The following is a 24167-nucleotide window of genomic DNA, read 5'->3' on the forward strand; positions in this document are numbered from 1 at the left end:
CTCTCAGACCTGAGCTTCCTACTTTTCAGCAGAGGAGATTGGATCTGCTTCATTTCGGATGATGGGCCAGCCTGCCCCTCTATTCCTGGAGGATTAGGCAATTGGCTTTTGCTCAACTGCAGCTCAGAATTCTAACTCAAGTGTTCCCTCAGCCTCCACCAGCAGCAGGGGCATGTGCCTGTTGTTTGAAGCAAGTTACCAACAGTCAGCCTAATTTCTGGCTTGAGAACCTTGGAATGTTAACATAGAATGTGATCAGGTAAATCTAGATTTTCTTCATTTGATCAGATATGTGATACAAGAAGCTTCTTTTTACAGATCCTCTTAGTTTTCCAGACTTGTTAATATCCCACTGCTTTCACTCTGTTGGGCTATTTCATAAATAGGGAGTAAATAATAACCATACTGAGATTCTTCTTTTAAAGTAATAGGAATGTTTGTGATGTTTAGAAAGATACTAACCCGTAAAGGTTCTGGGGAAACTCTTGTCAAAATTCCCCCTTTGATTCATGATCAAAATATTGAGATGTTTTTAGAGTGTGACCATCTGTGTAAAAAAGTTTTTAGCAAATAAATTTTGAAGAAAAAGTTGCTTACCAATTTAGCTATAATGAGTGCATCATTCATGAGGTCCAGTAGTGGAGTCTCAGTATGAATGTTGTAGAAGGAATAAGCAGCTTTTAGGCTTTTATGAACAGGGTGATGCATGACAGTGGAAGGTAGCGTGTAGAAGCTCAGGAAGTCGGTTAATGTACCATTTGAGCACTAAAAAACAAAACAGATGTGAACTGTGAAGTATGATCTCCTCCCCACACGCTGATCTAACAATTTAAGTTTGACAAGTACTTTTGTCACATAAATCTGAGATACGATCCCCCATTTTGTAATGGGACAGGCTTTAAGAAGATAGATGACTTGCTCATTGTATCTTAGCCTCTTTCTGCCTTGCCAGTCTGACTTTACATTACTCCTTCCTTTTACCATTTTACCAGACTAGTCTGGCTATGCCTCATAAGGGAACCTCCTGCTGCCTCTGACACCTGGCACTGGCTGTTTTCCATGTTTGGAAGGGCCATTCTTTCTCCCTTTTGCATCATAGAATTCCTTAATTTCTTCCAGACCCAGGAGCTCAGGAACTCCACGAAAATCAATCTGGGGACTCCAGATTAAGAACTCCTCATCTATAGCTTTCTTCTGATTTACTAGTCAAGTACTCCTGTCCAAAAAAAAAAAAAAAATGGAAATGAAGTTACCGTGGCTCAACCTGTTCTACACTGGCATGTTCTCTTTGAATTGGAGTTTGGGGCATTTATTTCCCCACCACTTAGCAAATACTCTCTAAATGAGTGCCTTTTGTGGTGGTGGTTATACCATACTAGAACCAAAAAAAAAAACACCTACACACAGAATTTAAGAATCTGAAGCCAGATTTACCAGAATTGGACCTTAGGATTCATGAAGATGAGTGTGTACTTGGTCTTAAATAGGGCAAAATAATTTCTGAGGCTGGACCTCTCAAGTGCTTCTTAGTTCAGGGCAGGTACACCCAGTTTTGTTTAGGTGGTGGGGGATTTTGTTCTTATTACAGAAGAGATTCACTTCCTAAGACTGATATTAATTTTCTCCACTTTTAAGATTTGTACCAAGCAGGACTCAGAGTTGGAAAGAAAACTCAAAACAGTCTTTGGATATGAATGTGAATGACATGCATATCTGCTTATTAAGCACAAAACAAGAAGGATGGATTTTTCAGATGTTCACTTTTACCTACGAGTTCATAGCTTTTGTCAATCTTAGGAATTCAAAGCCAAAAGATAAATAAGAAACCAGTAGGGACATTTTTTAAAAAGAAAAACCAGTTTCCCAAACCTTATAGAATGTTTTTCTGATTAAAATCATATGAAAACATGCAAGAGGTATACAAGAAATTCATTGGTATAATACTTATAACCAACCAAGGAATCTTCTTTTAGTAATTGCTAGTAAAATATGGAGCAGCTAGGAGGTGTAGTAAATAGAGTGCCAGGCCTGGAGTCAGGGAAGATCTGAATTCAAATTCAGCCTTAGAGACTTTCTAGCTGTATGACCCTGGGCAAGTCACTTTACCATTTGCCTCAGTTTCCTCATCTGTAAAATTAGCTCGAGAAGGAAATGACACACCACTTCAGTATCTTTGCCATGAGAATTCCAAATGGGTTCCCAAAGAATTGGACATGAATGAAATCACTGAATGACAGTCTCTGTTAAGAAGAATTATGAATTTTGCTCTCCTTGAGCTTGATGTTTAGATTTATTTAACAAAAATCAAAATAAAATCTCTAACAAAACAAATTAGGCAAGGTCAGGGGAGAGGCATGGGTCAATGTTACACTGCCTAGCACACCTGAAGAAAAAGAAAGTTCTCTTAAACAGAGCTCTTATTCTAAACTATACAATGAAGGTTTTCATCGGTAGTTATTGTGCTTTTTATTGGTGCTACTGATCCAGACATCATTCCCAGCAGGTTTTCACTTCAAAAGTTTTGCCTCCCTGAACATCTATATAAACTGCAGGTTTAAGTTGGTAAAGAATTTAACCCCACATTGTACCAAAAATACAGTGGACCTTCCTAATCCCAGTTGGCAAGTAGTGTTGTAGGAATCCTACATTTACTGGTGTCTCATCTAAAGTTGTAATGCAGATTAAACCTGGACAAGTCTATTTTCACTGATTTAATTAAATTAATTTAAATTTAATTAATTAAATTTCACTGAATTTCTGACTGAAACTTGGCATTTTCTTCAGTTATTTAAAAATGTTATTCTGTTAATGTATCCATAAGTTTCACCAGATAGGCAAACGGGTCTATGATGCAAAAAAGGTTAAGAACTACTACAGATAATTGGATTTTAGCCAAGCTGTTCTTGTGAACAGAATAGAGTGATATAGTCCAGACCATAGTACTAATATTTAATAACAGTAATAGCTAACATAGCACCTACTAGGTGCCAGGCACTGTGCTAAGTATTTTATAATATATCCTTGTCCTCAGAACAGTCCTGCAAGGTAGCTGCTATTATCCCTGTTCTACAGATGTGGAAATTATGCAGACTGAAATGAAGTGACTTGCCTTGGATCCCACAGCTAGTGTCTGAAGCTATGTTAGAACTCAGCACCATGGCCACTGTGGCCTAGCCGGCACCTTCAGTCCCCAGCACTTACTAAAAGCTAAAAGCTTATGTGATCGGTAGCCTACAGAAGTTACACAAGGTAGTCTTTTTGTGCACACAGCTTCTCATGTACAGTGTGGGCATTTTGTATGTTCATACAATGTCTTTATACTGATGAAAATACAGAGTTGGATAACACCATTTTCATAGTGAGGCAAACAGATTAAGTGATTTGCTCAGGGTCACACAGCTAATAAGTAATGGAGGCTGGATTTGAATTCAGATCTTACTAACTCCACCTAGTATAATTATTTTCAAAACTTGTGCAAAGTCATGCCCTAAAGAACAGTCATCAATAGTTCAGTATCAGCTTAGAAGGAGTTCTTGTTTGGAGTGTCCCAAGGACCTTGGTTTAGACTTTTGCTGTGTAACATTTTTATTAAAAACTTGGTTAAAGCTACAGCTTGCATGTATGTGACTCCATGCTTGGAGGGGTTAGTTAGGATGATGGATGACAGACACCAAAGCAATTCTGATTAGCTGGAAGATTGAGCCAAATTTAATAAAAAGAATAAGTGGTTATATTTGGGCTCAAAAATGACATAACCATTATGGCATTTTGGGAAACTTTTGCCAAAATCCTTTCCTAGTAAATTAAAAAAAAAACAAAACCTTATGCTGTTGGCTAATTCCCGAAGTAGATAATAGTAAAGGGAACCAGCATTTATTAAGCACCTGCTGTGTGCCAGGTATTGTGCTGTGTGTTTTCATAAGCATCTCATCTGATCTCAAAAATTACAAGATGGAGAGGTATGTCTAGAGAAGCTCATCTCAAAAAGATCTAGGGTTTTTAGTGAATTGCATGCTCAATCTATGGCAATGTGATATTGCAGTGTGTGCGTGTATTTTTTCCCTCAGCAGTATTTAACAGAGGCATGTTGTCCAGTATTAGGGAGATAATGGTCTTGTTCAGTTCTGTGTACTATATTTTAGAAAGAGCACTGATGTCCAGTGGAATATGACCAAGATGGTAAAGGACCTTGAGCTGATGCTGTATAGAATCAGGAGGAGGAAAATGGAATGTTTAGGCTGGAGATGAATGTTGACATGATAGCTGTCCTCCAGTACCTCACGGTTGTCATGTGGGGGGGAGGGGGAGAATTAGAGAAGCAGTGGTTCGAACAGGTCTGATTAAACTTCCTAACGAGATTAGAGCTATTCAAATACACAGTGGGCTTCCGAGAAGGTAGTATGGATTTCCTCTCCATGAAGGACTCTTACTTAGGTTTGTGTTGTTAAATGTTCTCTGAGGTCCTGTTCCAAACCTGGGATTCTGAGACTTTAAGCTCCTGGAATCGAAGTGACATGGCAGCCAAAATGCTAAAGGGATGTGAGGTTTCAATAACAGAATGAAGCCAGTAATGGTTTTATCATCCTCAGCTCAGGCCAGATGATGTATATCTTAGCAAGGACATTGACTGTGTTGAGGAAGTTAACTAGGATCTAGACGTGACATAGACCTTAGGCAAGTCACTTTACCTCTGCCTTCAGTTTCTTCATTTGTAAAACTAAGGGGCTTGAACTGAATAACCTCTAAGCTTCCTTCTAACTGAGGATCACAGATTTAAAGTCATACAGGAATTGATTAAAACAACAGGGAATTTCATCCTGAAAAAGCTTCATATTTAAGGGGAATATGATAGTTATCTTCAGATATTTGAAGGACAGTTATAACAAAGAGGCATTGACCAATATGTGAATCAACAGATTCCAGGGAATAAAAAAAAGCTTCCTCCCAATTAGAACTGTCCAGAAATAGAACTGGCATAGAGGCATTGGGTCTCCCTCCACCAGGAGGTCTTCAAGCAGAGGCCGTGTGACCACTTCAGATTTTGGGGAGGACTTTCTTACTTTGGGCAGGGGTGAGGTTAGAATGCCCTTGAAGGTCTTTAGGATGTTCAGGCTTCTGCTAATCACCTTATCTTTACCTCTACTACAAACGTGTCGATAATATGATCCTGAGGCAGAAACCAGTGGGCTACTTCCTCTTCATTCATCACTGGGGCAAGATGAAACTGCTTCAGATAGTTGTTAATTAATTCTTGCACAGCTTTGATGTCTCTTGGCTCCATCGCTCTCAAACCTGAAGTCTTTGTGACCTTGTTATTGTGACAGCAAAAAAATAATCACATGTTAAATTCAAGAGGGGTAAAAGTAGGCTACAGCACACAGTGGGTAATTTGTTAAATTCTAGAGCAGGATACACATAAAGCAGCCTTATTTATTGTCTCCCTTTGGATAGCCTTTAGTCAGTAATTCCTATAACCCAGTTACTTAAATGTTAACACATATCCAAAAGGGATATTCCAAGGTGAATGGAACCAGATGCCAAGAACGTTAATAGTACATTGGAAAAAGCCACAGATATCCAGCCATTAATTCAATGCTAGGGCATTCATAATGTTTCCGTACTGCTATTCTGCTTTTGGGAAAAATTCATGTGCACTGACTGCTGAGCATTGTTTGAGGCAGAATCCCTCATAAGAGGCAGTACTGTGAGCTGCATAAAGAAAGCAGAAGAATCTAGGAGGGAAGAAAAATACATGATTCATTTTGGTTTCTTGGAAAATTCAAACTCATTCAACAGAAACAGAAGCATGGAGTTTACTCAGTCTGCCTCTTAGATCTATTGGTAGCTAATTATTTGAGCAAGCTTCTGGGCCTGGAGACTTTAACAGGAAGGAAAATAGCTGAGAATGGCTGTCAGGGTAGTAATTACATTCAACAATGTCTGAGTTTCTGATTAAGATAGAAATAAGATCTCTACCCCCGTCCCCTCAGAACAGTTCCAAAACTATCTCCTCCTCTTCTCTTGAAAAATTCCAAAGACTTAGATTCTTAATTATTTTGGAATGTCAGATAATATATTCAAGATACAGTTCATTGCAATTCAACTTTTACTCAATGGCATCTAAACTAGGTGAAAGGATTGTTTTTATGTAAAACTAGGTATTGTATCGATCAATATAATTGTCATAAAATTTAATTCAGTAAACATTAAGTGCCAATCTATGTCAGGCACAGAAACTACATAGCATAATATAGCCAGGCATCTAATACTGCTCTATAGTTAAGAGACACTGAGTTTGACTCCTGGTTCTGAAACTTACTGCATGACTATAGATGTCATTTTATCTCTGCCTCAATTTCCTCATCAGTAAACTAGAGAATAATACTTGGACAACCTACTTCAGTGTTGTCATAAGGAAAGTGTTTTGTGCAAATTTTCATTATCAGACAACCCTTGACTTCACAAACAACCCAAGATATGTGAGTAGCTTCTTTCTGCCTAGCTTTTCCAGTAGTGGAGGGAGGAAGGAAGAAGCTACGCAAAGTAGGAACACTTTGGGGAGGTGACATTCCAGGTAGAGCTCACCTCCCTGAGTGCTAAGTGCCATGCTGAAAAATAATTTTTGTTATATTGTCTGAATTTGTTCCATATAACTTGCCTGAAATCCTAAAAATTAAAGATTCATTTGGATCTTTTTGTACAAAAAAATCTTTTTGTAAAAGAAATATTTAGGAAGGTATTTAAGGGGCTACATCCCAAGAACTTGATTCATTTGAACCTGACTGATTTCTACCTGACATCTGAGAATCACTCTAAGGAATTAATAATTTTGTTTGGAGCAAGAGGCAGGGGGGTCACAGTGGGGAATGTAAGAAGGAAAATGAAGATTCTGAGTCTGGGAGGGAGGGAAGAATGTAGGAGGTGAGAGTGCTGAAGATAAGACTTCATCTTATTTTAAAATTTGGTCTAGTTGGGCCCTCTAGGTGGGAAGAGGGATGAAAATCCTGCCTTTTCTTCCTATGGTATTACATGGCCTTACTCCAAATATTCTTATTTCAGATTATTACTGAGGTTTCTATACATTAGGGTTTAAAAGGCTTTTGAAGTCTGGCTCAGCAACCTAATTAGCATTTATAACATCATTCTACATTGAATTTATTTTGTGTTCCAAAAAATTACGTTTTTAACATAACCCTTTTATAAGTTGGGGACTACTGATTCTCAAATATAAGACCAAGATGTATTCCTGCCCCACAAAAGTTGATATGTTATTTTCACCAGAGAATATCAGAGAATTCAGTGTCTTCTTGGCCAGCAGGCTCCCTCTTGTGAACTTGTGATCAAAGTTTGGTAGCTGTGTTCTTGTCCTTTGATTTAATACCCCAAAGAATGAGTGTAAAGTGGATTCTTAGAGTAGCCTCATTTTTTTATGAAGGAACTAGAAACTAGGAGCTTACTGTTTTGAAAGACTTAGAACAAAAAGGATTAAGGACATATTGAACTTAAGACTATTGCTCCTCCTGGCTCACTAACCTTGAGACCCATAAACCCATAAAGGAGCTGAAAGAGACTATATAGGATGTCCCCAAAGTCTTAATCTAGTTTTAAGCTATTAAAGATAAAAATGACATGAAGACTTTGGGGACTGCCTATATTTCTTTCTTGAAAAACAATAATTTAACTTCAAAGTTTTAAGCAACACTTTAACTAAAATGGTGGATTTTTATAGGCTATAGAGAATTGTATGATTACATATTCAGTGTAAGAATATGAATTCTTATACAGTTGATATTTTATGACAATACTGTCCATCTTTGTTCTGGAAAGTCATTTATAAATATGTACCTCTATCGAGTCAGAAGACCACACTGGTTATCTTTACCTTTGAAAGCGAGACCAACTTTTAAAATATTAAAGCATTTTCATACTCTAAATTCTAAAGAAAAAAAGTATGGATTTGCAAATATTATCACATGAAATATTGCGCATTTATGTCCAAATGCTACTAGTCAGTCAAAAAACATTTGTTAAATTCCTGTTGTATGGCAGGTACTGTGCTAAGCACTAAGGATATAAGGAGGGCAAAGAATAGTTCCTTCACCCAAGAAGCTCATAGTTTAATTGGGAAAATCCTTGCAAACAGCTGTATACAAACAAACTACTTCACATACATGTATGTGTGTGTGTGTATGTATGTATGTATGTGTGTATGTGTATAAGGTCTCTCTTGAAAACTCTGGATTTGACTGTGCAACATGGGAGACCCTGGCACAGGACCACTCAGCCTGGCATGCCCACATCAGAAAAGCTGCTATACTCTCTGAGCAAAGCAGAATTGAGATAGCACAAAGTAAATGTAAGATGCGCATATTTGAAGTATCCACCTCAAATGTTCAGGTGGACTAAATGCCCAACCTGTGGTAGAGCATTCCAAACTTGTATTGGTCTGATCAGCCACAGTTGGACACACTGAAATTTCACTTTATCATGGTGATGTCATTTTGGTCCTCTTTGAAGATGAAGGACAACAACCAATACATACATACACACACACACACACACACACGTATGTATATGATAAATTGGAGATAATCAGCAGAAAGTGGGCACAAACATTAAGGGAGGGTGGGAAAGGCAGAATTGAAGCTGAAGCTCAGTGGAAGCCAGGGAAGTGAAGGGATAGGAGAGAGAATCATCCTGGTATGAGGCATAGCCAGTGAAAATGTATGACTTAGTACATGCCTAAGTAGTATGACTTAGTATGAAATATCTTATCACTGGATCACAGTGTATGACTGGGGAGTAAAGTATTGTAAGAAGATGAGAAACATATGAGGGGCTTTGAATGACAAAGAGAACATTTTATATTTGATTCTGGAGGTGGTAAGGAGCTACTGGTATTTACTGAAATGGAGGAGATAGTTGTGGTGGTGTGTGCCATGGTCAGACCTGAGCTCATGGAAAATCAGTTTGACAGTTGAATGGAGGATGGGCTAAATTGTAGAGAGGCTTGAGGCCAAGTGACCAGCCAAATACATCCTGCTAATATGTTTTTTTAAAAACTTTCATTTCATAGGTAGAAAAAATCCATGTTAAAATTATGTAAGTGACTTGAACATCCTTATTCACAATATTCTCTTCCTATCAGATCAGTTTGTACACAAAATCTGCCAGTCAGCATTCTTAAAAAGGCAAACTTCTAGAAACTCGAAGCTAGATGACTTCAATTGTAAATAAAATGATACTTGAACATCAGGGAAAATTGATTTATTCTGTCAAGGGCAAATATTTTTCTAGAATGCCCCCATCAGTAATTTTTAGTGTATAGTGCTAGAAAGGTTTTTAATTACTAAGGCCATCATACTGTTTGCATGTTTTCAGACCCTCCAAGGAGACTATAATAGGGTAATATCTCCTAAGTATGATTCACTGTGCTTGTTTATTTAGAATATAAAGAGTAGAAGTTCAAAACTTACAGCTATGAGATGGATGAGGGAAGACTAACCTACACAATAATTCCTGGGGGGAACTGTAGGGGGTCTATTGAACTGTAAGGTCAGTGACTCAGAAGTCTAACACAGGAGTCAGAAAAAGCTAATGTTGTCCTACATTGCATTAAGAAAAACCCAAAGTCCAGTATATAGTTTCCACATGTTCTTTCTTGATTAGGCTAAATCTGGAGTGCCATATACCACTTTTTTGTGTTTTTGTTTTGTTTTTTTTGTTTTTGTTTTTTGAAAAGACAGAGAAACTGAAATATATCCAGAAGATGGCAAGCAGGAGGTTAAGAGGCCTTGGAGATCATGGTGCCAAATGAGGTGATGTTTAGCCTAGAGGATGGGATGGAGGGATGGAATAGTTGTTTTCAGCTCTCTTGGAGAAAAAGGATCAGATTTGTGCCCCATTGGGCAGAAGGAAGGCAGAGACTTTTCATTTTTGTTTTGTATCAGCAGTGTCTGACACGTAATAGGAACTTAATAAACTGTGGTTGAGTTCAATTCAGTTGCATAGAAGCATTTAAGTTTGATGTTAAGAGTGGTGGAGTTGATCTTTTTTGTACCGTGGACTCCTATGGTACTCTTGAAGCCTGTAGGCCTCTTCCCAGAACAATTTATTCATGATTGAAGGAAATGCTAAATATCAGGGATTAGTGAAAATAAAGATGTGATTTTTTTTTACCCTTCCAAGTTCACAGAACCCCACCCCAAGAACTTCTAACATAAAGAAAATGTTTTCAGTAATTAGAGATATCTGAAAGTGGAATGGATTGGCTTCCACTCGCTAGAGGTCGCCAAAGTTGGATGACCACTTGTTAGCTCTATTGAGTGAATTCCTGTTCAGATGCAGATTAGTTGAGATGGCTTCTGAAGACTCTTACAACTCGGAGACTCAGTCTATGGATGGGAAAATACCAGAAGATCATAATGGCTAAGTATCTGCTGAATAATGCGGTAACAGTAGGCATCTCATAGCCTAAAACTTCCTCCTTAATGACACCATGAAGTTGGACATCTCTGAAAGCTTTCTAGTCATCTCAATTATAAAGCATATCCAAGGACTCTTGGTAGCTGCTGCCTTCAAGAAGATAAAAGAATAGTGTTAACATTTGATGGTATAAAGTTTACCAAACCTTTTTAAGGAGCAGCAATGGTTGAGAATCTCGAGTCCTGGGAGATATACTAAGTAGAATTTACATTCCTCTCTCTGAGATTCACTTTCTTTTTTGTCTTATTCCCTTTCATCTTTCTTCCTTGTGTGTGTGGTTGTTCTTCATTGCTGAAGAAGACCATGCTGTCGGAGAAATGATGACATGACTTGCATTTGACTTTGTTTTGAGTGAGGGAGGGCTGTGCAGGTCACCAGCCTCACTTCTCCTCCACAGCCATCTGAATCCAGTGACCAGATATTCATCAGGATGGCTGGAGATGACCCAGGATGAGGCAGTTGGGGTTAAGTGACTTGCCCAAGATCACACAGCTAGTGAGTGTCAAGTGTCTGAGGTGAGTGAATAGCAGTATGAAGGGAAATCTATTTACTTCCTATTCCTTTTGAACACCCTATCTCCCTGTCCTAACTTCCTTCTCCCATCCCATTCCCCCTCACTCCAACTGATCCCTCTAGAGCACATTTTCCCTGATATGATACAGAATTACATAATTTTAAACTATGTGAAGACCTGCTATTAACTTCCCACTGTGCAAGACTACTTATATCTTAAACCTACCAGAGATCACCCTGTGCAACTAGTTAGTTCTGCTGATGGCAGCGAAGAGTTTAAGAGGTTGCTCCTGCCTGTCTTCATTCTGTAGTGAGTATTACCAGTACATGATAGGAACTTACTGTCTGTTAAGTCTTATTAAATTAAAGCACAGCAAAAAGTCTGTCCAGGGTGGGGCTGCACTGGGGGAGATGAGACTAGAGTAGGTGAAGGTTTGTCTTGGTATGGTGCTGTTTTACCTGGTAATATGCAAATACAAACATGGGAAATAGCTCTCATGAATAGTAATCCTCAACCATGGTTAATCAAGTTCAGACTGGTCAGGATGAAGGAGTTGAATAAGGCCAGGTTCATCATACTCCCTCCAAATAAAAATCAGCAAAAAAAACAACATAAGGAGAAAAATGGCTTTGGAATCATTCAAGAAAGTAAAAGCTAACAAAAAAAAATTAACAGAGTAAAGCAGAGTGCCAATATAATTAAAAGCAAAACAAAACACGGAGTGACTGAACCAGCTAAATGACCTGAAACAACATGATAGGAAAACCAACTACACAAGATATCACAGAAGAAGTCTTCAAATGGATAAGTGACAAGGTCAAAATGATGGCCAGAATCAGCACTGCTAGGAAAGTTACAAAACCAAAGAAGAGAAGAGTTTGAAGATAGTAAAATATCCCAAGAACGAAGATGCTAAGAATAAGGAGAAATTAATTAAAACAACCAACATGGAAAGCATCATAGAAAACCTGAAAAAAATCCATAAATGGAGTAAAGTCTAATGAGGATGTAATAGCATGGACTAGATTAAAAAGCATAATCCAGTCATTTGTTGCTTTATTTCATTCTCTACTTTTATATCACTAGCACCTGCCACATAGTAAGCATTTAAAAATGCTTTGTGGAGTACAGGAAAGACATTTAATTGAGAAACACCTGAATGAAAGGGTGGTCAGATTTTTACCTTGCTACTGACAGAACATGAAAAGCAGACGTGGCAGTCACTAATGATAATGGACAAAACTGAGTCCAAACTGGAAAATATTAGAAGGGATATTTAAAGGCATTATTTCATGTTAAAAGATTTGAGAGTACCTCTACTTTAAATTCTATACCTACTAAAGGTAGGTTTACTTTGAATCGAAAGTAAAACTTCACAGTCTCGTAACAATAGCTCATAACTAAAAAAATAATGAAAAGTTTTAACAACCCACCATCAGAATGTGATCCATATGGAAAGAAAGTATATAGTCAGTATGACAGCAAGCATTTATTAGGCATTTAGTACTGGCTGGGGAACTATGCTAGGAGCTTGGGACACACAGAAAGGCAAATTGTGTGTAGATAGTCTTTCAAGTAGTATGCTTCCTAGTAAGGGGAGAAAATATGCAAATATATATATATATATATACATACATATATATGTATGTATATATATGAAAAAAGTATATGAAGGTAATCTCCAAGGGGAAAGCATTAAGATTTGGTGGGGGAGGGAAAGGTCAGAAAAGGCCACCAGCAGACAAATGAGATTTGAATTGAGTCTTGAAGGAAGCTATGGAAGCTATGGAAATGAAGTAGAGATGGGGGGAAGAATATTTCAGACATGGGGGAACCTTAATGGTGTTTTCTTTCCAGCATTCATGAAGTTTACACAAAAGTAGATATATATGTTACATTTACTAACAATAATGCATGTAGCGAATCAGGTGTGGATCCATGAGGATATTAAAAAAAAATATCCAACAATGACTTGGCGAAAAAGAAAATTAACAGATTACATCAAAAGTAATATCCACAAAAATTCTACTTATGAAAATCTGTCGGACACAGATGAAGTTCTCTCAGAGGTCAGTTTTGAGCAGGGAATGCTTATTTCAACAGGGGTACAAATTAAGTACATCCTTAAAAAACTCAGCAAATATAAAAGCAGCAAGCCTACAGAAAAAGGATATAACCAAGACCAGCAGAGCAAAACACTGTAAATTAGGGGGAAAAAATGTGTAGATTAAGCTCAGAACTGTGGTTTTTTTGTTTTTGTTTTTAAAGAGGAATAAACAGTTATCAAGGCTAATTTTTTTAAAAAGCAAAGTTAAGTTTCCAAAAGCTAAAAATGAAAAAGAAGAGATTGCAACGGAGGGAGGGGAGTCAAGAAAAATATCAGATTACTATACATACTTGTGGGCTAATAATGTAAAACTAAAATCTTTAAACAATTCTATAAAAATATACAAAATACCCAACAAGTAGTAGATAACCTGAAATAAGACAGGCCATTAAAGAACTTCTTGGCTAACTTATACCAGTCCCAGAAGTTTTAACAAGTAGGCTTCCAGTATATAGTCAGCTTAAAGATAGAAAAAGCACCTAGACTACCCATTTCCTTCAGTCAGCATGCATTCATTACATGTATTTACTTTGTGCCAAGCACCATGCTAAGTGCTGAGGATACAAAGGAAGGCAAAAAAAATCTCCCACCTCAAAAAGCTCATATTTCTAATGGGGGAGATGAGGTAAATATGGTATTCACCCTTGTTCTTTTGGTCATATTTATGTGGACATGTTGTTTTCCTCTCCTCGTGACTTTCATTTCTGCCTCCATAGCCTCTCCTCTTTACAGGTTTTCAGGACAGCATTCTCTCCTGGTTTTCCTTCTCCCTTTCTGACCACTCCCCCTCTGCCCCCTTTGCTGTGATCTCTCCCATAGATGTCTCTCCGGGTTCACTTGGTGGTCTCATCAGCTCCCACAGATTTAACTACCATCTTCATGCTGATGATAGATCTACTTATCCTACCTGTCTCTGGCCACTTCCAGCCTTTCAGATATCTCAGACTGAAGGTCCAAAACAGAACTTCTTATCTTTCCTCCTAACCTTTCCCACCACCTTCCTTATTACTGTAGAGAACAACTTGTAACCTAGGAGTCAATCTGAGTGCCTCACAATTTCTAACCTCCTCCCCACCCCATCTGTTACCAGGGCCTCTCAATTTTACCTCTCTCCAGTATGCCCTTTTCGTTATCTGATTCTGCTGCTTCTTAGTGCAGGCCCTTATCACCCCATACCTGGGTTAGTACAATAACTGCGAGTGTCTCTGCCTGCCTCAGGTCACTCTCGTCTCCATTCAGTCACTAAAGTGATTTTCCTAAAATTCAGATTCTGTCTCTCATTCCTATGGCCTCCAGGAGCAAATATAAAATGTTTTGTTTGGCATTCAGTATACTTTATAACCTGCCCACTTTTCCTCTTTTCTTGCATCTTCCTCCATGCCACATAGTCTTTGATCCAGTACCAATGGCCTTCTGGTTATTTTGTACACCAAATACTCCATCTCTTGGCTCTGGGCATTTTTTTCTGGCTGTCCTCTATGCCTCCTCTGCTCTTCCTTTAAGTCCCCACTATAATCCTACCTTCTGCAGGAAGCCTTTCCCAACTCTTCTTAATTCCACTGTCTTACCTCTTAATTATATCCAGTTTATCCTGAATATATCTGTTTTAATGTTGTCTCCCTCATTAGATTATAAGCTCCTTGAAGGCAGGGACTCTTCCTCTTTTGGTATCCCTCGCACTTACTACTGTGCCTGGTACAAAGAATGCACAAAATAAATACTTACTGACTGATCCCTAACTTGAACAAAGACAAAGCTGAAAAAGAAGACTGTTGACCAATGTCATTAAAGAATGTTCAAACAAAAAATACTTTTAAAAAATCTGCTCACAAACAGAATATATTAGCACGTTAAAAAGTTAAATGGAAGCAAGGCTGGTTTACTACCAGAAAAACATAAATCATTCAAACAAGATGAAAACAAATGTCACACGAACATGTTGTTAGATACAGAGAAAGTTTTTGGGAAACCCTCAATCATCATTTATATTAATTTCTTTAAATAAGCAAATGTAGAATTTTGAGGATATTTCTATCATTAGACAAAAATGATTTATTTTAAACCAAATAATATTATATGCAGTAAACACTAGAAATAGTCCCTTTACAGGCAGATAGATGTTTTATCACCAGTGCTGTTGAACACAGCTTTAGAAATGTTAGGAAATGGCATTAAGACATAAAATAGAAATTAAAGGAATACACATCAGCAAAGTGCTTAAATTATTTATTTGCAGTTAAAGACTACCTATCTGAAAAAAAAAAAAAACCGAGTCAATAAGTGACTTATTCTAGAAGATACAAAGTAATCCCACCAAAATTTTTTTAATTCCCTGTACCTAACCAAAAAGCAAGGCAAATTGATAGAGAAATATAACAAAATGCATGTAAGACTCATACATTAATTTATCAAGGCCTACAAAAGATCTATATAAAGAAAACTTTTAAATGATTTTGACAGAAATCAAATAACTAAAGAAATATAAAGGGATATTGCTTGCTCAGGTTCACTACGGCATAATAAAAATGTCAGTACACCCCAAACTATCATAAGCATTTAAATGCATTATTAATAAAACCACCAAAAGGTTTTCTCATCAGTTTTGATAGTCATAATAAAATTCATGTGGAAAAATAGGCAGGTAAAAAAATATGCAAAGAAAATTATGAAAAAGCAGAAAAAGAGCATACTAGCTTTACCAGATCACAGAATGTCCTAGTAAGGCAGTTATAATTATAAAATAGTTGCATAGTAGATACAGAGAGACCCCAAAAACTAAATTCTGTATGTGTGTCAATCTATCAAGATTAGTATTTGATAAATCCACATTTTAAAAAATAGGGAATAAAATGAATTCAATAAATCTGCTAGACAAACTTGATAGCTATTATTTTAAAAAATGGTTTGAGATCCACATCTCACACCAAACTAAATTCTAAATTGGATCAATGATCCATATGCACATAGAAAAGCCATAAAAAATGAAGACAAAAAGTATTTGTCTCAACTCTACATGGAAAAGAGGGATATTTTAATCAAATACAAGTAAAAACTGAAAGGTTTGATTATGCAAAAATAAAAGCAGTCCTCACCAGCAGATAGGAAAAATTTTTTGCTTTAAATATACCAAAGGTCTGATATGCAGAAGCTATACAGAAAAGAGATATATATTCATGACCATATACACATGTCCTTATGGAGCAAGGGGCAAGTAGAGACAATGTTTACAAAATACAAACTTTTAATAATTATGCGATATTCAAATTCCTTAATGATTCAATAAATGCAACTCAAACTTACCTTAAATATCACCTACCAGAAGGACGAAAATAGTGAAATATATTATATTGACAAGACTGTAGAAACAAGCATGCTAAATAAGACACTGTGGGTGGAGGTGTATGTATCAGACAAACAGTCTGGAGAATGGCATAGCAATATACAGTACAAGTAAGATAAATGACCCTGTCTTTTGACCCACTGTTTTCATTACTAGGAAAAGAGGACCTAACTGTACAAAAATGCTTAAGAGTGTCTCTGTTTGAAAAAAATTAAAAAATTAGAATCAATTTCTGACAATTGAAACATGGTTGCATAAATGGCATATTAATATGCCTGAACCTTATTGTGCAGTAAGAAGATAAATAGTAAGTATACAAGTATGGAAAGTATGTAAAAAGTAAGTATAGAAAGGTATCCTATATGATGTGGTGCACAATTAGAGAATGATACATATGTATATACATGGTTACAAATGGAGTGGTCCTACAGACAGGCTTGGAAGTGACCTATGACAAAATATTTGGTGCTTTCTTTGAATTTATTTGGTTCTACTTCACTAATGCTAAGGGGTATATCTAAGATGTTTATTCTTTATTTTGGGTGTTTTTTTAATTATCTATTTTAAAGGTTGCTAAGTTCATTAAAAACAGACCAAAGGCTGAATTACATGACTGAGACTAGGCTTGTCTGCTAGTAGTACACTGGCAGTAGTCAGTTGTGTTGGAAAATGGAAGCTTACAGGAAAAACTGACCAAGAACTGCTCTCTCTTGGGGGTGGAGGTGGGTTACTTCCTGTGGTTTTTTTTCCTCTGTCCTGTCTACTCTCCTGTCCAATAAGATTTTGATATTTTCCAAACTTGTGTTATTTGAGTCACTTTGATCTTGGGGTGACTGTTCAAAAGAATGACGAAAGGCAATTAGGTCAAGGAAGAGGAAGGAAAGTGGGGTGATCAGAGGACGCAGAAATGTAAGAGACCTTATCTAGTCCAACCTCCCATCTGACATTAGCAAAGGGAAGTAACCTGCTGCAGGACCTATGGAGTAGACAGCAGGACAGGATTCCAATCAAGCAATTCTGAGGAGTCTAGTTCAACTTCCTTATTTTACAGATGAATAAAGTAGGACCCCAAGGGATGTACACACTTTACCCAAAGTCACACAGTGAGTGGTAAAGGTGAGAAAGAGGCCAAGATTACTAATTCACAGATAAAAAAATACCATAATACAAATTAAATGAAAGTTATAGTTATTATTATTCATTAAAATACATTTAACTTGGTTATGTGAACAAAGGCAAGGGTTGTATGATATTCTGGATTCTTTTCAGATTTGTGTTGGGTAGCTCTGGTTCTGGGCACAAGAATGGAAATATCTTAAATCACCAAGCTGAGAGCTGAAGGGGCAAACAGGTTGACTTAGTAAGACTTGGGCAGCACCTCACATGCAAGTATATGAACTATAAGGCCCCTCAGAGATACTAGCAGTAATTTCATTAGCTTTATCTTTAATGGAAGATGCTTTATTTTAAGAATTTGATACCACAAGAATTTGTTATCTCAGGAACTGGAGGCTGAAAAGATGAAATAATCCCCGAGAGCTATCTTACATTAATAGAAGGAAGAGACAGCCACCAGAAGACCACAGGAATGCAGAAGCAGGCTAGGTTGTCAGAATCCCTAAAGGATGAAATTAAGCCAATGTAATTGGGACTGCTACAAGGTTACGCTGATTAACAATAGACTAGACACTCATCACTCCCAAACCCAAACTGGCACATGAACTACAAACCCCAGTGAAAAACAATACAAGTGGGACTTCCAGGTCTGATGTTACAGTGATAAGTCTGGGGAGAAAGGGGAAGTGAGTCATCTTTCAGGGTCACAGAAACAGGAGGAAAGGAGTTGCTGAACAGGAGCTGCTAAACCAAGAACAGAAGTGGGGCAGATCAGCCCCGTTGCCGGGTATTATCAATAAATTACTTAGAAAATTCCAGGTACCCCCATGTGTTATTTCTAAGCCCTTGGGGGTCGCAATAGAACCCAAGGTCTGGGAGCACAATTGGTCACAAGGGTAACTAAAAATAAATGATACATGAAGAGGGGATTTTCCCTTTTGCTTCCCGTGAAATGCCTTGATAACTTGTAGCATTAGGCTTTCCTTGGGACTCTCTTCAAATTATGAAGGTATGGCCTCTGTTAGCAGATCTATCTGTTCACTTTACTTGTGTCTTTCTCTTTCTGCTTCTAAGTCCCTTTGTCTTTACGTAAATTTTTGTCCTTTCAAGCTTCCAGGTTTTTGCCCCCTCTCCCTTCCCTGGCCTTAGAGACTCTTTTCTTATCCCTACCTGATTTCCTTTTTTTTTTCTCAGTTCCCCTTCTCCTTCAACACAGTCAGAGACATTCTGATGTCAGATGACATCATTTTTCATTCCCCTGCTTCCAGCAACAGAATAATTGAACTGAAAAGGAAGTGTTTTTTTTCCCTTTGACAGGCTAAGTGGCCTAAAAATGACAAACTCTCTATATTCTCCAGCTACTTAGGTCTCTTCTCCTCTAGTTCATCAGTTGCCCCAGAAGTTGGGAATTCTGTTATCAGATAAACAAGATACTGCCTGGCGTAAAGACCTGGGCTGGATCCAAGTCTGGCTTTGTGACCTTAGGCCACTCACTTCTTGCCTCTCTTGGGCCTCGTTTCCAAGTCTACAAAATGGATATATGATATTTGCACTACCAATGTCATAAGAATGATGTAAGGAGAGGGCTCTACAGACCTAAAAAAGGTACATATGTGTGAATCATTGCCTCCTCAAAACAAACTGCAAAAAACAGAAAGATTCCTCACCATTTTCAAAGTGAAAATGGCTATATTCTAAACTTATCCAATAAAATCACATTATTCAGATACTTTGTATTAACCTACAAAGAGAAGATAGTTACGTAAGAAGCACAGTCAAGGACCAAAAACTAAAACAAAATGCCAGAACACAAAGCCAGGGCTAGCAACCCTGGATGTACAAGTAATTGTCAGTAGAACGGTTAATAGTTTAACCCTAAGAAAATTCTTATTTTATTGATATGAGTGATACATAAAAAAGGTTTATTTCTTTATTCCAATAAGCAGGATCCTGGACTTTTCCACCCTTTTGCTTTTCCAATAGACAAATTCATACCCTGAAAGACTTGTATTTCCTGAGTTTGGTCCTACCCAACCACAGACTGAATAATCAAGCCATTAAAAATCTCTGGTATTTCAAAATAAACTTGCCAACCTCTGCTAGCATGTGTGTCCTCTGTGGTCCTGTCGCTATGTCACCTTCACAAACGTTCAGTATGTTTTTATACCCCTATAAATATTCCTTTTTCTAAGCTCAAAGCTTCATTGGTTTGAACTCAGAAGAACTGCGAATTGTTCTTACTTACATCAGGAAGTCTGTATAGCTTCATTGTTCTCTGTAAAGTCATATTTCTACTCAAGTGAGAAAATTTCACTTCTACCAATTTTCTGGGATTCAGTGATCGATGCCAGTATCTGGAAACACAGTGCAATAAAGACTTTTAAATCTGATTTGTTCATATCATTATACAGTTATTTTTGTCGTCCAATGCTTCTTTTAAAGCTCTCACTGTAGTTTTTTTAAGCCTTCCAGTTCTACTGCTCAACAGTATACCACTAAACTCTATAGACATCAGAAAGTTATTTTTCATCCACTTTTTACCTCTAATTTATTTCCAGTATCCACATATATGTACATACATATGTCTGTGTGTGTGTGTATACACATATAGATAGATAAGATTTATTTATTGGACTTTCTTCCTCTTTTTTGTAAAAGTAAATCTTAAGTTATAGAAGGATCATCAGTCACTCCAGCTCAATAAGATCTTTAATTCCACCACTAATCCTGTGAAAAGCAAAGGCAGTAATTATCAAAATGATTTGGGGGTGGATAAAAACTAAAGCAATGGAACAGAATGGAGAGAACATTTAGTAACGAAGGTATGCAACAGATTAGTGTTTGAAAAACCCACAGCTATCAGATGCTGAAGAAAGCAATCAGTATTGGAGAAAATTGCACAGCAGTTTTTTAGACTCATAATTCATACCACATAATTAGATATTTTAAGGTTTCAAGAGTGTGAGTTTTCCCTTCATCTATTCAGAGAGCTAATACCTTCACAGGCATTTCAGTTGCTGTGCCTGAAAAGTGAATTCCCTCACAGATAAGCTGATGATGAGCCTCTGAACTTAACTAGCTATCTCCTTAGATGAGAAATGCTTGGCCCTGTACTCAAAGCCTTGATAACATAATAGCAACTACCAGTGCCTTATATTCCAGTGACTCAGCCTTCAGGAACCCAGGGTCACCTCCCTTGTATATGAGAGCTCAGAATAGAACTTGACTTTGTCAGTGGGCGATAATAATTGGATAAATTATAAAAACTCCAATGACCTCAATGTAAATACAACATTAAAACATTTGGAGAAAAAGGAAAGGCATATTAATTTCGAATTTAAAAGAAAAATTCTTATTTACTGACTAAAGGAAGAAACTATTGGAGATAAAGATGGATCTGGCTCATAGAAATATGAACAATATTGTTCACAATAAAAAGAAAGAACATTGGAAAAAAAATCCTGGTTGATATTTTTTTTGGTTTGTTTCAATCCTTTGATTTTATGGTCATAGGAAACTCCCTCTACTGGTGTAGATTTGCATCTGTTCTGCAGCTTTAAGTCTTAAAAAATTGCCTGGGGGGGGGGGGGGGGCGGGTTTACTGCAAAGTAACTTGCCCACAGCCAATACATTCCAGCAGTAGTACTGGAACACATGCTATCCAGATTCTAACCCTCTTATAGACTATTCTGTGCTACCTCTCTGTAATAAATATATCTGGTAAAGATCAGACACTTGGCACACAAATTTATAAGACTAGTACCCATTTTTCAAGGTATTACTAAAAGAACAATGTGTGTGGAAGGAACAAAAATACCTTCTTGAAATTAAGAGAATTGTTAACAAAAACAATGTTATATCCATCAAATTGGTAAAAGCTGTAAAAAATACCATGCTGATGAGATTTTAAGGCAAAGGGTAACTTTTAGGAACACATTCTGGCAACCTACAATAAGAGTTACTAGTATTAAATTACCAGTCTTCATAAAAATATCCATAGTAGCTTTACTTTAATTGAAAAACTCTAATTAGCCTATATCTTCAATGATTAGGGAATATTTGAATATAAAGTATGGCATGCATGTGTTTATTAACGCATATACAATGAGAGCTATGAAGACTGAATAAAATAATAATAAAATGTTCTATATTTTAAAAAGCAACAATCTGGTAAGTACACAAAAGGAAAGGAAAAGTGACATAAAATTTATGTGTACAGTGATTTTCTACTTAGCAATCTTTTTGGAGCTTAAGGTTTCATGACTATTTTTACTACGTATTTTGTTCATCTGATTGAGAGTGTTTTTAACATATTTATTTTTAACAGGAAATTTCTTTCCCAGTGGAAGAACTTTAAGCTGGAAAATTTTTAAATATTTTCCCAAAGTTACATCTTTAAACAATAGCTATCCAAGACAATAGGTACTTGAGAATCAAGGCTTATTTTGGCTAGACATTATAAATAGGTAATTGCTTATATTTTAATGTGTGCTCCCAGAATATTTTATTATTTTAAACTTTTTGCTTTTTCTTATTTTCTTGGTGACCTTTTGCAATCACTTTTCCATTAGTGTCCTTAGATTTTATTGTGGTTTAAAAATATAATGTGGTTTTGTTCTTATGTTTTGCAAATGGAAACTGAATTCATGTCATCCATGTCTTGTCATAGTTTTAGCTCAACTATCTCTTCTTATCATAGGTGTACATATGGGGTTACCTGGGCACAACTTAATATGCCAGCAGCTCTTAGAGTCAACTTAGAATGGTGGTAGTTTCCCCAAATTGCCGTAGCTACCATAGATGCTACTGCCTCTTTGACTCCTGCGAGTCTCTATAAGGGATGAGGGGAAGAAAGATCTATGCCTAGTTACTTAGTCATCTCTCCATGGTCCATGGCCAACTCTCTCCTGACCCTTTCCAACTTGTCTTTGCCTACTAAGGGGTACTTTTCCTTGGTGGGGCCTGGGGCCCTCTCCTCTTATCCTTCTATATCAAGTAAGTAGTGCTTGGGAATCTCTTCCCATGGGAAGCTCCCATGGATTTAATTTTTCTCTTTATGATGATGATTCCCAAATCAGCCTCTCCTGGCCTAACTTTTCTGCTGACTTCCATTTGCTGGTGGAGACAAGTAAGCTGTTTTCCGTCCTTGTTTCCCATAAGAGACTCCAAATCTTGGTCAGGCACTTAAAGTCAGCTGGAGTCAAGCCAAGGAGAAATCCCCACTTTGACTCCTCTGACTATTTTGTTTTCTGTATTGTAACCCACAGAAGATAGCTCTGGGTTTCTGACTGGCAAAGAAGAAAAGTTAAAATTTTGAATTTCACAAGTATGTGCCTTTTGATGCCAGTTCAGACTCTCTACTGCTAGTCTGTCGTGGTACGATGTAGAGCTAGGGTATCGGAGTCCAATTAGACAGATGCCTTTTTAGCTAAGAAGATAAGACTCATAAGGTTGATCTCTAGTTTTAGAAAAGAAGAAAGAATTTGTTTAAAAGGAGCCTTTTGTAATATATTTAAGTACAGTTTAATTTTAAAAATTTCATTAAGTTTTAGTTTCTTTGATGAATAAAAATATTGTCCTCCATGATTGAGCAGTCAATAAACATCTGCCTTAAAATTGCCTCTGGGTGTATACCCTACACACCTATGAGTCTTAACAAATATTTTAAAAGAGAGAGAGAAATGGAAAAGACAAATGTGGGGTGCAGCAAGGGAAGATGAATAGATATGACCTGGGAAAAAATAATTTACTTCCTGAAAGAGCACATCTCACATCATATGCCTACTGCACTATTTCCTCCTTCACTCTTGTTTTCTCTCACACAAATCCCTTTACCCACACAAGTAATCCGTTCCATCCCATTTCTTCTAAAAGATTTCCCTCCTGTCAGTCACTCTGTTAAATTCAGTCTCTCCCTGTCTGCTGACTGCTCCCCTAGAGCCTACAAATATTCTCATGACTTCCTCATCCTCAAAAAAAAAAAAGTCACTTTAATCCTTAAATCTCTGCTGTCTTCTACTTCCTCTGAACTTTGTGGCCAAAATCCTTAAGAAACCATTGACTTCTAGAGAGGTGCCACCACTTTCTCTCCTCTCACTTTCTTCTAACTCCTTGCAATCCAGATTCTGACCTCTCCAAAGTTACTGATGATCAGGAGATCATTACCAGTGACCCAATCTCAGGGTCTTTTCTCAATCTTCATTCTTCTTGACCTGTCTCTGATCACCCTCTTTCTCCTTGATTTTCTCTTCTCCCTAGGTTTTCCAGACACTACTCTCCCGCTTCTCTTCCTACTTTCACACCACTCCTCAGTTTTCTTTGCTGGATCCTCATCAAGTCACACTTTCTAACTGAAGTTGTCCCATGGGGCTCATACTAAGTAGTCGTTGGGAATGTCAGCACCTCTCATATGTTTAGTTATCATTTCTCTGCCGATTTTCAAATATGTCTATCCTGCCCTAACCCTTCTGTTGACCTCCAGTCTTACGTCTCCAACTGCCTTTCAGATCACTTGAACTGGATGTCTAGTAGACACAAACTCAAAATAGCCCAAACCGAATTCACTGTTTCTTCCCCTAAAGCCTTCCCTTCTCCTATCTTCCCTG

At 37.3% G+C, this 24167-nt stretch overlaps 1 protein-coding gene across 5 annotated transcripts in view; it reads right to left on the bottom strand.

The window, feature by feature from the left end:
- NMT2 (N-myristoyltransferase 2) overlaps window positions 1-24167 on the bottom strand; it is a 90373-nt gene that overhangs the window by 6352 nt on the left and 59854 nt on the right. For all 5 annotated transcript variants that reach the window (XM_072651607.1, XM_072651608.1, XM_072651609.1 and 2 more), the window contains exons 8-10: window positions 19808-19916; window positions 5138-5308; window positions 598-765 (exon numbers count right to left, since the gene is read on the bottom strand). In XM_072651607.1, the coding sequence (XP_072507708.1) occupies window positions 598-765; window positions 5138-5308; window positions 19808-19916 (448 nt within the window). The remainder of the gene's footprint in view (window positions 1-597; window positions 766-5137; window positions 5309-19807; window positions 19917-24167) is intronic.

The sequence above is a fragment of the Notamacropus eugenii genome, chromosome 3, assembly GCF_028372415.1.
Source record: "Notamacropus eugenii isolate mMacEug1 chromosome 3, mMacEug1.pri_v2, whole genome shotgun sequence".
Lineage (NCBI taxonomy): Eukaryota > Metazoa > Chordata > Mammalia > Diprotodontia > Macropodidae > Notamacropus > Notamacropus eugenii.